This window comes from Leguminivora glycinivorella, chromosome Z, assembly GCF_023078275.1.
Source record: "Leguminivora glycinivorella isolate SPB_JAAS2020 chromosome Z, LegGlyc_1.1, whole genome shotgun sequence".
Taxonomy (NCBI): domain Eukaryota; kingdom Metazoa; phylum Arthropoda; class Insecta; order Lepidoptera; family Tortricidae; genus Leguminivora; species Leguminivora glycinivorella.
The window spans coordinates 8,975,615-8,990,580 of NC_062998.1; the positions used below are offsets into that span (position 1 = coordinate 8,975,615).

Below are 14,966 nucleotides of genomic sequence, written 5' to 3' on the forward strand. Positions count from 1 at the left end.
TTACTTGTTCTGCGCCGTCTTCACGATCGGTGAAGGTTGATAATGATGAAGACGCAGAATCAACCGATATGGTACTATCCTCGATCATTGCATTGTCTTCTTCAGTGTGCGCAAACAACTACTGAATTTTAATAACTTCCTCAGCACAGTCTTCCTCACAATTAAATGTATTTTGGTGAATTTTTATTAAATTAGTCACTATTAGTGACTTAAAAGTACACTCAAAAGCATGGAGGGTCGTTATTTCTGGCGTTGCAAGCCCGCACTCTTCCGAAAAAAATTCTATTGCGTCGGAATTAAAATACCGCGGGCGCATTATCTTGATGTTTTTTTCGTTCATGACCTGCCACAGCCTTTGGTAGCTTTTTAAAGTTGTCAACCAATTTTTCAACGTCGGAACTTTTGTCAATTTTCCGTTGATATCACGGAATTCTATCGTCTTCATCCAGAAATCGTTGTTTTGAGTTTTCAGTTACGGCAGTCCGCAATTGCTTTCCCTTTGTATGCTTTTGGTGGGTGCTGGCGCCGTTGATGCTGTCGAACAGGTCATCGAGGAAGGCCACCAGCTCTGCCGTTTTGTACAGCGTAGCGTTCACAGGCGTGCCGTCCGCGTAGTGCGCTGGAAAAATATTACAAACGTCGTTAAATTGTGGCGTAGGCGAGAGGCTGGCAACCTGTCACTGCAATGTCACAGTTTCGTTTTCTTTCAACCCTTATTTGCCAAGAGTGGCACTGAAACTTTAGTAGTTTCGTGTGTTCTGCCTACCCCTTTATGGGATACAGACGTGATTGTATGTATGTATGTATGTATGCAGTAGTGACTCTTTATTGTACAAAAACAAATTAAAATAACATACATTGAGATGTATGTTATTTTTACTACATTACTACACAGGCGTACTTATCCCTATCTTATCTCATTGCTTAACCTCTTAAGTCCTTTTAAGTAATTTGTACTTACACAAGTACAAATTAAATTCAAGTTTTGAACTGTTATAGGAGTAAAAGAAAGTCCAAATTTAAAATTGCAAAAATTGGCTGGTTATAATATGATGATTATAAGGATTATGAGGGCTCGGCGACAACGTAACTTGAACGAATAAAATACTGTATTCATCACTCAAGTACTAATAGAAACACAAAAATAAATGCCCTCTATGCAGGATTCCTTCTGATTATGTTACACATTGTAATGAAACTGCGCTGGTCCTAAGTCACAAGAAATCTGCTTAGTAGAAATATAATTAAGTATTATGGTCATTGATAGACATTCCAAATAGATAGATACTCACAAAATGAAGCTGTGTAGGATAAAGCTGCTGCCATGGTTTGACTGAAAACACGCACACAGTTTTTCACCTGTAACAAGACAATAGTAAATATAAATAAATAAATATTATATCGTCCTGTCTAACGGGAATAAACGGGGGAAAAGATCGATATAATTTCATTGATTTTACTCTGAAACCATAGATTAAATATAAGAAGATATACATTAAAATGCGACCGCCTTCGAACGTGCAAAAAGTATGGCTTCTAGTAAATCCATACTAATATTATAAATGGGAAAGTGTGTAAGGACTGTTCAATTTACTAAGCGGACACACTAAAACATCTTTAAAATTTGTAATTTAAAAATAATTGATAAACAGTTGACGGTGACGACATTAGAAAAGCTATCAACGTCGATCGCTACATAGTTATTTTTCCATAGTTAATTATATTTTACGATGCAGCGTACTACTTTGAACGATCGCAAAGTAATCTTGCACAAATGGTGTACTGGAAAGTGTTCTCTGCAAAAAATCGCAAATATGGTACAATTTTTCAAAATCAGCGGTGTTCCAAATCGTTACAAAATTTGAAGAGCATCATAAGCTTGAGGATTTACCAAAATCTAGGCGTAGAAGCGGTTCGGCAAATCTTCAAGTCGAGGATAAAGTTAGACAGTTGTTAAAATCGTAAAATTATCTATCGGTTCACCAAATTGTAAAAAAAGTAGGCATTCGCGTAGGTACCGTTCAAAATATAAAAAAATATATATATAAAGACTTATAAGAAGCAGAAAATGCAGAAGAGAAGTGCACATAACAAATTGCGATCCAAAAAATGGTGCGGAAAGTTGTATAAAATGTTGCTAAAGAATAAATCTCGTTGCATTTTCATGAACGACGAAACGTACGTCAAATTTGACTGTAGTACATTACCGGGACCCCAATCCCACAATGACGTCGTAGGAGAGTATGTGCTAGATGAGGAGAAAACCATAAAAATGGATAAATTCGGGAAAAATTTGACTGTAGTACTGGAATATTCCACAATTTTCGAATTTAACGCGAGCATAAGCTAGTAAATAATAGCAATAAGCTTTTTACTCACGTACCGTACCTACTATTAGAACACTCAGCAAGCTTCGTGGCCTAAACATGGTACACGACTGAAAAACTTTGTATTATATCACGATTATATAAAATACTATTGAATGTAGGTGAACATACTTAAGTAATTGAGTAGATTTATTAAATGGGGTGAAAGCTAGAAATACTAATGGATCGTTCTTTTTAGCGTTTTATTTCTTTAATCTGAAATAAGTAATAGCAAAAAAGAGAGATAAATAACAAGTTTGCTTTGTCCTTTATCATGTAGAAAATAAGTAGGTATACCTTCATTTTCTTGACTTTGTCCGGGAGTATGTGCTCGTCGTTGAGCTTGCGCAGCAGGCGAGCTTGCGCGTGGCGGCAGTCCGTGCGGTACACGTCCACCAAGTCTTGCCACTTCGACGTCCATTATAATATTCTTCGTCAAGAAGTTATTCCTCACTCCTTTGATTAAATGTGGCGGGTCATACACTACACTAAGACTTTGGCCATTTAAGTGCATAGTGTCGTCTGGAAATATAAAAAAAGCTATTAATATAAATTATAAATCTTACTTTGATAAAACAGTAAGTTACCTAGCAATAAGAGCAAGCGACGTTCAATCGCGGCGGCTGCCGGTTCCAACCCCGGTTTGGAGATGGCTACCGTATGGCCGATATAACATTTGATGTGGACCAGTTGATTTCCGGTGAAGATAAACATCGTGAGGAAACTGGTCCAATTTCAATAAGGCCTAGGGTACCTAGCCTCAGTTCTGAGTTGGACTAGAAAGCGACTTTTTGTAAACCGCCAATATCCAAGAATAAATTGACAAGCGGATCCCAGCTTTTTATTACTTTGTGGGAGATTAGTTAGGCAACCACGAACCGCGGCAAGAAGCCGGGATAATGCAAGGAAGATATTGATGATGAAAACAACACAGCAAGTTCACAATATTTTTAAAATGGATTACACATTGAACCCGTCATCATCATCACACACACAGGTTATTGAAAATAATAAATTTTATATTACGTGCGAAACCAGAAGAATATAAAGGCTCGCATATGATTTATATCCACATCTGTCATTATAAAATTATATTAATTTTATGTTATATTGCCATACAAAAACTTAAAAAAAAAACTTTAAAAAAAAATGTTTTTTTTTAATGTGTTGTCATGCAAGCGACACCTCCAGATTTTTCATCAAAGTAAGCCTCTTTAATAAGCTATCAAATGAATATAAATACTTAATTATATCTGTGGTAGAACAAGGTATTTTTTTAATTGAATAGATCACAATACATTTTACTCCCATACACGCTTGTTAAAACGAATCGCTGACAAACTCCAGAGAAACGTGCACGTTCGTCATAAACACTGGCCACTAATAAAACTTAATATATTATACATGAATATGTTTTTTTATAAAAAAAGTCACAAATTGCGAAAAACTTTTCTTATACTTTTTTTACATTGTGTTTTTCTGATGCCAATCGATTCCATTTCTATTCAGTGTCGAAACTAGTCGAAAGTTTCTTTGAGCTCAACTTTCGGTAATGTACTAAAGAGCCACAAATTGAAAAAAACTTTTTCCACATTTACCCTATAACAAAATGTATGGAAAATGTGTCCATTGATTTGTGGGTTTTTAGTGCAAAGCATGTATTGATACTGGATAAGAATGGAATCGATTGGCATCAAAAAAACTGTTTGTAAAAAATAGTTTAATTTTTGTAGATTATTGTAGATAATTATACTATGGGGAAAATGTGCAAAAAGTTTTGTACAATTTGCGGCTTTTTAGTATATTACCGGAAGTTGAGCCCTAAGAAACTATTGATACTGAATAGGAATGGAATCGATTGGCATCAGAAAAACACCCATATTTTTTATTTCATACAAATTGTATAAGACATTTTTTCGCAATTTGTGACTTTTTTTTATAAAAAAACATATTCATATATATATTTTTTTAATTTTTGTTAGTGGCCAGTGTTTATGAAGTACATGCACGTTTCTCTGGAGTTTGTCAGCGATTCGTTTTAACAAGCGTGTATGGGAGTAAAAAAAATCAAAAAATTTTTTTTTAAACCTTGATCAATAAACTAATTTCTTGCTTCAACTTGCTTTAAGGTATTATAAAACCTTAAGTAATGTACATAGAAATCATAGCAGTCCGCCGAGGCACTTTACGCTCATATTCATTTCCTTTATAGAGGTATTTTTTAAACTAATGAGAATTGGATTGGCTTTGAAATGAAAAGCCTTTATTGAATATAGTATACCTTTAGGAAGGTCATTGTAATTGACGGATGGCCCCGGAGTTGTGACGCAAGCCTGAGCCACATTAGACTTTGATGAGTCCACCACTGAAAATTATAAACATATTTGGTTTAATTACATACTTAATTACGATAAACACGGACCTGTGGGGTCATTCATTAGATGTTATAGACTTCGTAAATAGTATTACTTGCTATATTACTAAAGCAATTAACATTTATTTGTTTTACAAGGGGCCGAAGTTGTTGTTTAAACCGCACGTGCCAATATTGTTACCCGAGCAAGCGAAAGATTCAAATTTTGAACCGGCTTCAAATTCAAGGCACGAAGGTTAATCAAACTTTGCCACCCAGTGAAACACAAAGTTTTTCACCACACCAACACGAACAACAGTAAAACATGAAACAAAGTCAAATCCATCAAATTGATTAATCAATATCTATAATTCAAAATCATCATTTATAGGTACATAAATTATACCAGCCAGAGTAAGACATCAAATTAAAATTTGTATGACATTAATACTTTGCACTCTTGTGGATAAAATTCAATTGTGCTGTCTGGTTTCGAAGAATCAAGAGAGCCTCGTGGTGAAAAATATATTTCATCCATCACAACTGAGAGACCTTATTGAATGTTGATTAGAGGCCATTTTTAGGGTTCCGTACCAAAAAGGCGCAAAAGGAACCCTTATGGTGCGACTCTGTAGTCTGTCACATTACCAAATATCTCGAGAACTACTTGTACTATCGATTTGAATTAGTTATGAGCATTGTTAACCTCTACAAATTGAAAAAATATTTTTTTTTACTTAATAATATTATGAAATAAAAGTATGGAGATGGATTATATCGCGTACATGATGAATTTAAAGTGTGTGAACCTGCCTTAAAAATGTATATTATTTATGGTCATGGTCTTAATATTTCTTGTATGTACCTACATTGTAATTTTTCCACCCTCCCTCTGCGGCGTCCACTATGGCAGAATCGAGCCGCGTCGAATCGAGTCCTCATACATTTTAAATGCGATTCGACGAGGCTCGATTCCGCTTTGATTCCAAAATGAAATTAGTCCTTTTCTACAATAACTTGTCACTTTCGCTAACTCGGCATAAGTGGATTTCTTATTGTTACGGGCGAGCCGTGTATGCCTCATTGATATAGTACTAGAAAAGTAGCCCTTTACTTCGATTATCCAATGTATGTTATTGCTACCTGTTTGTGGTGAAGTTGGCTCAAACGATGACTTCACAGCCGCGACGAGCAGGCTTGACTTGAGCTGGATTGGACGCGCTCTGAAAATGATAAATATAAAATATCTTTATAATCTAAGTAAATTTATAATAACTAAATTATGAATAACCAATATATAATATTAATATTTTTGACGATCATGATGAGAAGATAAACATAACTTTGGCATGTAACAAATTTATAGTGTAATTTTTATCATGAAATAAAGAAATCTAATCTAAATCTAATAACCAAACACTGCCCCTTTGAGCATGCCGAAAAATAGGCACCGAGCGGCTAGCCCTACACACTCTACACTCCACGTTTTCCACGCGAAGAAATTTGAGGCCGATCTCTGAATGGACTTGGCTAATAGCTTATTCTATTGGATAGATCAAGAAATCAATATACTTAATATAAATTATGTTTGTACACCTGAACAAATTATTTGTAGTATTTACCTGAATTAAGACAGGATGATGGCTCAATAGACAGTTCTACACTCGATGTAATATGTTCCAGTGTAACTCCACCTGAAAACGTAAAATAATACCTACATGAATAAATTATTTAAAGTTAATAGGTAATTAAATGGGATATGGACGCTTTCTAAGTTTCTATGAAGTCTGGTAGATCACTAACAATTGTATGTTCACTACACCAATTTGTAAAGGCAAAAACTGATGAGAAAGTTGCAAGAATGCAAAATAATTTCATACAGATTTTAACTTGGTGCCCACAGCTAGCAGGTAAACTGCAGGTTGAATAGACATTTATATGATGATTATGAATCCCAAATGTATGATAAATTTATGGATTTGATCTGGTTTGTTGTTCTACAGTCAATATTTTCTCCTTGTTAGTTTGGGAGAAAATGTTGTTTTTCACTCAGTGGCAAAATTTGTTTAACCTTCGTGCCTTGAAATCCTCGCAACACTCAAGATTCTACATTCTCAACCACTTGCTACACTCACAGTTAAATATTGGAATATTTAGCTTGCTCGGGTATCAATATTGGCATGTGGTTAAACAACAACAACTTTGCCCCCTTGTATGTCATCGGGAAAAGAAATAGCCTGCCAATGTTTCCGAGATGGAAATACAAAAACAGATTTGCAGTCACTTTTTGAAGCATAAACACATGACATGAGACATGACATTAAATGGAAATTACATATTATGAAATTACCTGAATCAGCTCCAGTTGTGATGTATGGTGGTAAAACAGCAGCATCATCTGAATTATTTGTTGGTGCGCTCATGGCATAAGTGTGGTCAATATGACATCTCCTTGCATACGAGTGGTCAGAGTTCCTCATTTCAAGTTCAATGAATCCTGGTAAAAAAGGCCCAATTGTATATTGTGATAACACAACAATTTGACTATAGAAATATATACCATTTATTCAAAATTATTTACACCAAAGCAAATTACCTAAATATTTTTCTGCCTGAATATTACATACTAGGCTACACAATCAGCTAAGATCAATTAAGGCCTTTGTGGTAGGTACTTAGACAATAATAACTTGACATTAAAAAAATAGTACTACTGAAATACATAGGAAACACCCATTACTCAGGAATCAATATCCATGACTATGAGACCCATGAAAGTTCTCTCTAGAATTTGAACCTGGAACACTCTCCACTAGGCCAAAACACCACTCAATTAACGCAATCTTATCCTATTGGAAACATTTTATAAATACACTGACTGGACATGAATTTGATTCAATTTTAAAAATGCGGCGTATATACCACGTGCGATGTTACATACGATGTATAAGTACTACCTACCTCGTTCAACCGGAGGGGGAGCCGGTGTTCCCGTGGTGATTTCTTCTTCAGTAGGTAAATAATGTTGGACACGTGTTAGGCCGTAAGCGCAACTTCGAAGAGACATATCTGGCTTCGAAGTGTTTGTGGCAAACGTACAGTTTGCCGATTTCATTTGATGTCAAACTTTCCAACATGTTGAAAACTGCTGATTTATACACCACATTGTCACTTTTTCACTGGCTGCTGGCATTTTGTGCAGCATAACGTCTTTTCGTTTATTACTGCTATCACAGCCGGGTATACAGCACTTGCGAAGCATTTTGAAGATCAAAATGCCAAGTAGCACTGAATATCACAATTATTACGGAGAAATAAAGGTACGGAAATTAATCAACGCAAACACTTGTAATGATGAAAATTATAACGGCGAGATATTTGACACTTTTGACGTCCTGAGTGACAAGCGGTGAGGAGAACCAATAGGAAAAGGCTTTGTAAACGTCAATATCGAAATTCTCTACTACCTCAAGGTCATCGCTATGGCCACATTTCGTTCTTCGTAGATGAACGCCCGTGTCATACACGGACACGGACGACTCCACAGAGTATGGAAAAAATATCTGACATTGACAAGTAACTGACAACTCTATTTTTATTATGGCCCCTGTACACACATGGCCAACGGTTCCACCAGCCCTTTGTTAAACCCCTTGGCCAAGATAAGAGCCGCTGTTTACACATTGGCGAACCAATCACTTGGCATTGGCTCTTCATGAAAGATGGACGTGTAATGAAAAAATCTAGGAAATTCTTGGTCATAGACGTTGTCAGAAAAAAAATATTAAAAAATAATAACCCCGTAGTAAAATTAAATTATTTGCAATATTAACAATTTTTTGAATATTCTGATAAGAACATTTATATTTTTTAGGAAATACATGAAACATTTGCAAGGTTATTTTATTTCCTAAAATCTGGCCAAGGGGGTTGGTGGAACTGTTGGCCATGTGTGTACAGCGGCCATTACAAAAATACTTCTGTGCAAAGTTTTCAGTGCACCAGGAAAGTTACGAAAAAAAACCATTTACAATTTGAAGATAGTACGTTAGGAGCCAACGTATGCCAGGCGCTTCTTATGGCCGCTGTACACATATGGCCAACGGTTCCACCAACCCTTTGTGAAACCCCTTGGCCAAGATAAGAGCCGCTGTTTACACATTGGCGAACCAATCACTTGGCATTGGCTCTTCATGAAAGATGGACGTGGAATGGAAAAGTCTAGGAAATTCTAGGTCATAGACATTGTCAGAAAAATTTGATTAAAAAATAATAACCCCGTAGTAAAATTAAATTATTTGAAATATTAACAATTTTTTGAATATTCTGATAAGAACATTTATCTTTTTTAGGAAATACATTAAACATTTGCAAGGTTATTTTATTTCCTAAAATCTACACTATTATTGGCATAGATAAACTTATTATTTTCGTAAATATTTCACTACTGTCCTCTCTGACGGCTAGAGATGGGTCGTGGGTAAATACCCAATCTACCCACCCAGGTATTTACCCGGTAAATACCTATCTACCCAGTATTTACCCGTATTTACCCAAATTGATGGGTAGATTCATTTCATGTTGCACATGCTGATTTGTATTAAAATGGAGATAAATACTAAGTTAGTGGTTGTAATTATTATATACAACAGCAATTCCCGTCAACTTTGTACAAAAATTAAGGGAAAAGTTAAATTTGTTTTTATTAATTCCTATTTTGTTACCAAGATTTTGTTGATAAAATGAGATTTTATTAAGTTTTATTTCGTCATTAAGGTTCTCTAGTATCTATATTTTCTTAATTATAACAATTATCCTGTATATATCTTACGAAAGTCGAATTATATTACTAAATGTTGGTAACAAAATAGGATCAATTAAAATTTGCTGACGTGGCATTGTACAAAGTTGACGGGAATTGCTGACAATTTAAAACGAAACTGTTCAGTCAAATATACAATAAAGTTTACAGAAGTTTTTGTATATTTTTAAAATTAATTAAAAAAATATGTTTTATGTGTGCTTTTTAGATTGCATTAAATAGTCGTATTTATACGATAACAATAAACTTCCTAGTACTGGTTGGAGGGGGTTATGGTGGGGTTAGGGGGGGTAAAATGTATTTTTTTCATATTTTATGAAAACTATCATTAATATCGAAAAATATTGTATGTACGAACTAAAGTAGACACAATTTCCTACAAAAAAGTTTATATGCATTTTTGTCATAAAACATACTATGTATGAGTTATGAGCTTCAAAAAGAGACTTTTAAAATATTTTTTATTCACATATTTTTATTTACAGTTTTAATTTATCAGACTTATGATTTATATTAAAAGCATTTGAAATTATTTCCGTATGTCAGAGAATGATATTACACGATTTTTATAGTTGGAGTGATACACTAAAATCACATTTTATCTCATAGCAACCTATTTGTTCTCAATTTGAATAAACATTATAGCTGGGCATTAACTCGTTAATCCGTTAATCGTTAATTAACGAAGTTAACATTTCGATTAACGGATTAACTTTTAAGTTAACTTGAAAAAATGTTAACGGACTCGTTAACTTCCGTTAAATTTCTCCGAGTCCGTTAATCGTTAATCTAGTGGGGCACAGGCGCCATCTGCGCTGCAAAAAACACGTTCTGAACGCTACTATAAAAGCTCGAAGTACGGCAAATCCTATGATTTGCCGGTAAATCCTAGGTTTTGCCGATGTCGATTGCTAAAAGTCCGAAATACTACCTAAAAAAGTATTCTTCACGTGGATTTGCTTTTACTAACTTTGATTCGGTGAATCCTAAGCTTTACCATGGCGACTGTTGTAATGATAGGGCAGCAAATTCGAGCCCTCTATATACGACCACATTCGCTTCCCTAGCCTCTACCGCCCAAAGTGCCACAACAGTCCCGTCACCGCCAGCATCTCTCCTGACACAGCTCTTGGCAGTAGCTCAGGCGATCACTGCCTTCCACGTGCAGCCTAGAGTTCAATAGGCTAGCTGTACTTCGGCCTTTTACAGAAATATAATACGTTATAGTGGATACTGATACAACTAAATATTTAAAGAAAAGTTCTTTTTTTTTCACGTGTTAACGGATTAACGATTAACTTTAACTTACGTTAAATTTGTCGAAATGTATCGCTTTAACGATTAACGAAGTTAACTTTTTTAGTAACGGATTAGCGATTAACGAAGTTAACTATTTGATTAACGGTGCCCAGCTATGATAAACATTATATGTACAATTAAATTACAAAGACTGACTTAGGCTCCCCACAGACAGTCTTAAAAATTCATAATCTTAAAAAAAATTTGTATGCAAATTGACAGTTCAAACTGACACTGACAGCTGTCAGTGTCAATTGAACTGTCAATTTGCATACATTTTTTTTTTAAGATTATGAATTTTTAAGACTGTCTGTGGGGAGCCTTAGGGCCGGTTGCATCAAACTGTCTGTCACCGTTAAAGCGTCCGTTAAATTTTATTGTATGGGAAGTTCCATAGACGTCTGCTGCGTGACGATGATGTGTCTGTCAAATGTGGTTGATGCAACTGGCCCTTAAATGTATATATTTTAGCCCAAACACCAATTTAAATCGTCAAATTTGGAAGAAAAATGAAAATACCCGCGTATTTACCCGCGGGTAGGTAAATATCGGGTATTTACCCGGTAAATACCCACCGTCGGGTATTTACCTGGGTAGTTACCCATCTCTACGTGACGGCTGACGACCAACTGAATGTGAATGAAGCGCCAACGTGTAAACGCAGTTGGCCATTGGCGCCAAGATCCTTTGATGTGTGGACAAAAAACCGACACCAATCGGTTGGCCGGCAAGCGGAAGCGCCAACTGCCAACTTACGGCCAAGTAGCCCTCTACACGCTTGGCCAAGGGGGTTGGTGGAACCGTTGGCCATATGTGTACAGCGGCCACTAGAATAGGATAGTCTGTTAAGGCCTTTACATGCGCTGGCAGAAATGCCAGTGCTACCCGTGCTACGTATCTTCGTAGTTTGTGGCTTTGTGGTAACATGTCTGACAACCCTACAAATATGACAGCCAATTAGGCTTTATCGATTACCTAGGCACTATACTACTGTACCCAGATTTTCACAAGAGTAGCAAAAGTACATACCTACTTCTCATATCTGATGAAAATTAGCAATCTAGTTCGAGTGATGTGAACAATTGAGAAAATTTTGAACAAAGTGAAGAGTGGGAGTGATCAAGTGTCCATTGTAGATGACCGCGCATTCTCGACCCGGTTGCGATGCAATCATAATAATGTGTTTCGGGTAGCAAGTACCGGTCGCGATAATGTCTGGCGCCGAGGACACGGACGAGTTCATCTTTCGTCCGCAGCAGCATTTCGACGCTAAATGGCTGAATCCGGACCTACAAGGAGCGGTACAATGTCCGCAGATACTGGTCAATCATTACAACACCATTATACAGGATAGTGAAGTGATTCTAGATGCCAGCGCGGGGTTGCTCAACAAAGCTGGTATTACTGCCAAGCTCGGGGATAATGGCAAATACTATTGTGGTCTAAGGGTGAGTGAAAATTTACTAATATTTTCTCATTATTTTTATGACCTATTTAGTATTTGTTCGTTTTTTAGACGTCGTTTTGTACCAAGGCCGTTTTTAGAACACTGATTAGTTAATAGGTACAGTGAAGCACTGATAACTGCTAGTAATTTAGTTGAGGTATGTTAAAATATCAATACTATATTTTTAGGTCATAGATACGCAACAGTTGGTACTTAGATCAAACATATAGGTATGTTTGTAATGTATTAATCACACTGATATTATTGTGACCTCATTGCATAAATTATAGATTTGCAACAAAACAATACAGCTTGCTTTCTAAAGAAGATGTATTAGTGGATATTTTGTAATGAAGAAGGGAGGAGAATTGGAATATTCCTATATAAATATATTATAGAATTTCTATTTCATTCTCAATAACATAATTACTGCCTTGTAGTTTACAAAATGTGGTACAAACACAATGTTTTAACTAACTTGAAAGAACCAATATAGACGGACTGCAACCCAACTGCAACTATTGTGTTCTACCTGCATACCAACTGCAATATCAGTGTACAAGTACTAATAATTGCAGTTAGTGCATTTTCACATTATCTAATCTGATACCTATCAGGTCAATGGTCACAGGTAAGTGTGTCTGGCTTTCTTATTTAGCCAATTTAAACCAATAAGTGATTATTACAATCTGTGTCTCCCTCCAATGTATGGCCGCCGCTCACCGCAGTTGCGCTAAGACCACTGTCGTGGCTGAGCCGTTAGTAGCAAGTTGCAAAAGCATAAACTCGCAAAATCACAGGTGACTATGAGTTAAAAGGAGTAATGTGAGGGCCAGACACACTTCCCTTTATAACACACTTACCCGTTGTTATATATTGACATGTGGGTAGATAATGATGATCTGCGGGTACCCCCAGTTCGGTTCTAGCCAGCAAGCCAGCCCGCGTACGTAACATTCTGGCGACGGGATTTAATTCGAAAATAGGCTAAAAGTGCTTTAAACATAGTTTGAATGTTTAAAAGTGTTGATTTAGTGTTGTGAATAAAATGGCGGTAAAATTTAGTGAATTTCATATGGACAAAGATAATTGGAAAAACTACGTGAATAGGTTCGACTATTGTTTGCTCGCGAATAGTATTGAAAGGGATGAACTAAAAAAAGCGAATTTCTTTTCGGTATGTGGTCGTGATTTATATGATTTGGTAGAATCTTTAATTTCGCCAAAAAAGATAACGGACATAACCTATACAAGTGTGAAGGCCGTGTTAGACGATCATTTTAATCCTAAACAAAATGAAATAGTGCAATCGTATAAGTTTCATATGAGGTGTCAATCGGGCACTGAAAATATAAAAGAGTACGTGGCTAGTTTGCGGAAATTGGCTATAGAGTGCAATTTTACCGATCTGGATCGCACATTGCGCGACCGCTTAGTATGTGGCATTCGTGATAAGGATATCCAAAAGCAGTTGTTGCAGCAGACGACGTTATCATTCGATCAAGCGGTAAAATTGGCGTTAACGGCAGAAACGGCGGACGCCGGAGTGATAGTTATGGCGGCGTCGGCGACGACGGCGACCTCTAGCGTGGCGCCTGCTACAACTAGCGGGGATGAGCCAATGGAAGTTAATAAAATTAAAGCAAGACCGTTAGAACCGAATAAGGAGAATAAGGATTGTTGGCGGTGTGGCAAAAAACATGGGAATTTCTGTAGGTTCAGATATAGTAGATGTTATGTATGTAAAAGAATGGGCCATATCGCAGAGGTATGTTCGGATACACGAGACAAAGGTAAGTCGAAGGAATCAAGTCGACTTAATGGATTGTATGAGGATGTCTTGTGTAACTGGGTGTCAAACAAAGTGGTGGCTCCGTTTTATGCGGAGGTGCAATTAGATGGTCGATTAGTAAACTTGGAAGTCTACTGCGGAGCAGCATATACCATGTTGAGAGAGAGTACAGCGAGGGAAATTTGGAATGGTAACCTGCCAAGTTTGGATAAGTCAAAGGTTAGGTTGACGACCTGGACTGAAAATCAGGTAGAGTTGCTGGGAGAAGCTGAAGTGGATGTAAAATTTAAAAATATACATACAAAGTTAAATTTGCTGATTGCAAGAGGCAACGGACCAGATTTGTTAGGCCGGGATTGGTTTCCAAATTTGGGTATAGGCATTCATGGTATTAATAACGTACGGATAGAAGATTCAGGTATAGATACGTTATTGGGAGAATATGAAGAAGTTTTCCAGTCTGGTTTAGGAAAATACACCGGGCCAGTAGTAACCATACCTCTGAAACCTGATGTGAAACCAAAATTTTTGAAATGTAGGCCCGTGGCATTTGCAATTAAAGAAAGAGTTTTACAAGAAATTGACAGATTGGTTGAAGAAGATGTGTTGGAACCTGTGAGCCATTCGGAGTTTGCCAGCCCAATAGTTCCAATTATTAAGAAGAACGGGAAAGTCAGACTTTGTGGGGATTACAGAGCGACAGTGAATATGGCTACTGAGACTGATACTTATCCTCTGCCAACGTTGAACGAAGCTTTTGCAGTGTTGCAAGGTGGGGTAATATTCAGTAAGATAGATTTGGAGCAAGCTTACACCCAGGTGGTTGTAGATGAACCTACTTCCAAATTGCTAACATTGAATACTCCTAAAGGTCTATTTAGATGTAA

General features: G+C 36.5%; 1 protein-coding gene and 1 long non-coding RNA gene across 2 annotated transcripts in view; one reads left to right on the forward strand and one right to left on the reverse strand.

Moving 5' to 3' along the window:
• Positions 1-283: 283 nt before the first annotated feature.
• On the reverse strand, positions 284-7,343 carry LOC125241293. The gene is made up of 7 exons (XR_007178733.1): positions 7,070-7,343; positions 6,342-6,413; positions 5,863-5,942; positions 4,648-4,731; positions 2,664-2,888; positions 1,293-1,359; positions 284-619 (listed from the first exon to the last, which is right to left on the reverse strand). It is a non-coding gene; the product is annotated as an uncharacterized LOC125241293 (long non-coding RNA).
• A 4,423-nt stretch (positions 7,344-11,766) lies between these two features.
• LOC125241146 (probable E3 ubiquitin-protein ligase HERC2) overlaps positions 11,767-14,966 on the forward strand; it is a 130,440-nt gene continuing 127,240 nt past the window's right edge. The window contains exon 1 of the mRNA XM_048149481.1: positions 11,767-12,288. Within this exon, the coding sequence (XP_048005438.1) occupies positions 12,052-12,288 (237 nt within the window). The 5' untranslated portion in view covers positions 11,767-12,051. The remainder of the gene's footprint in view (positions 12,289-14,966) is intronic.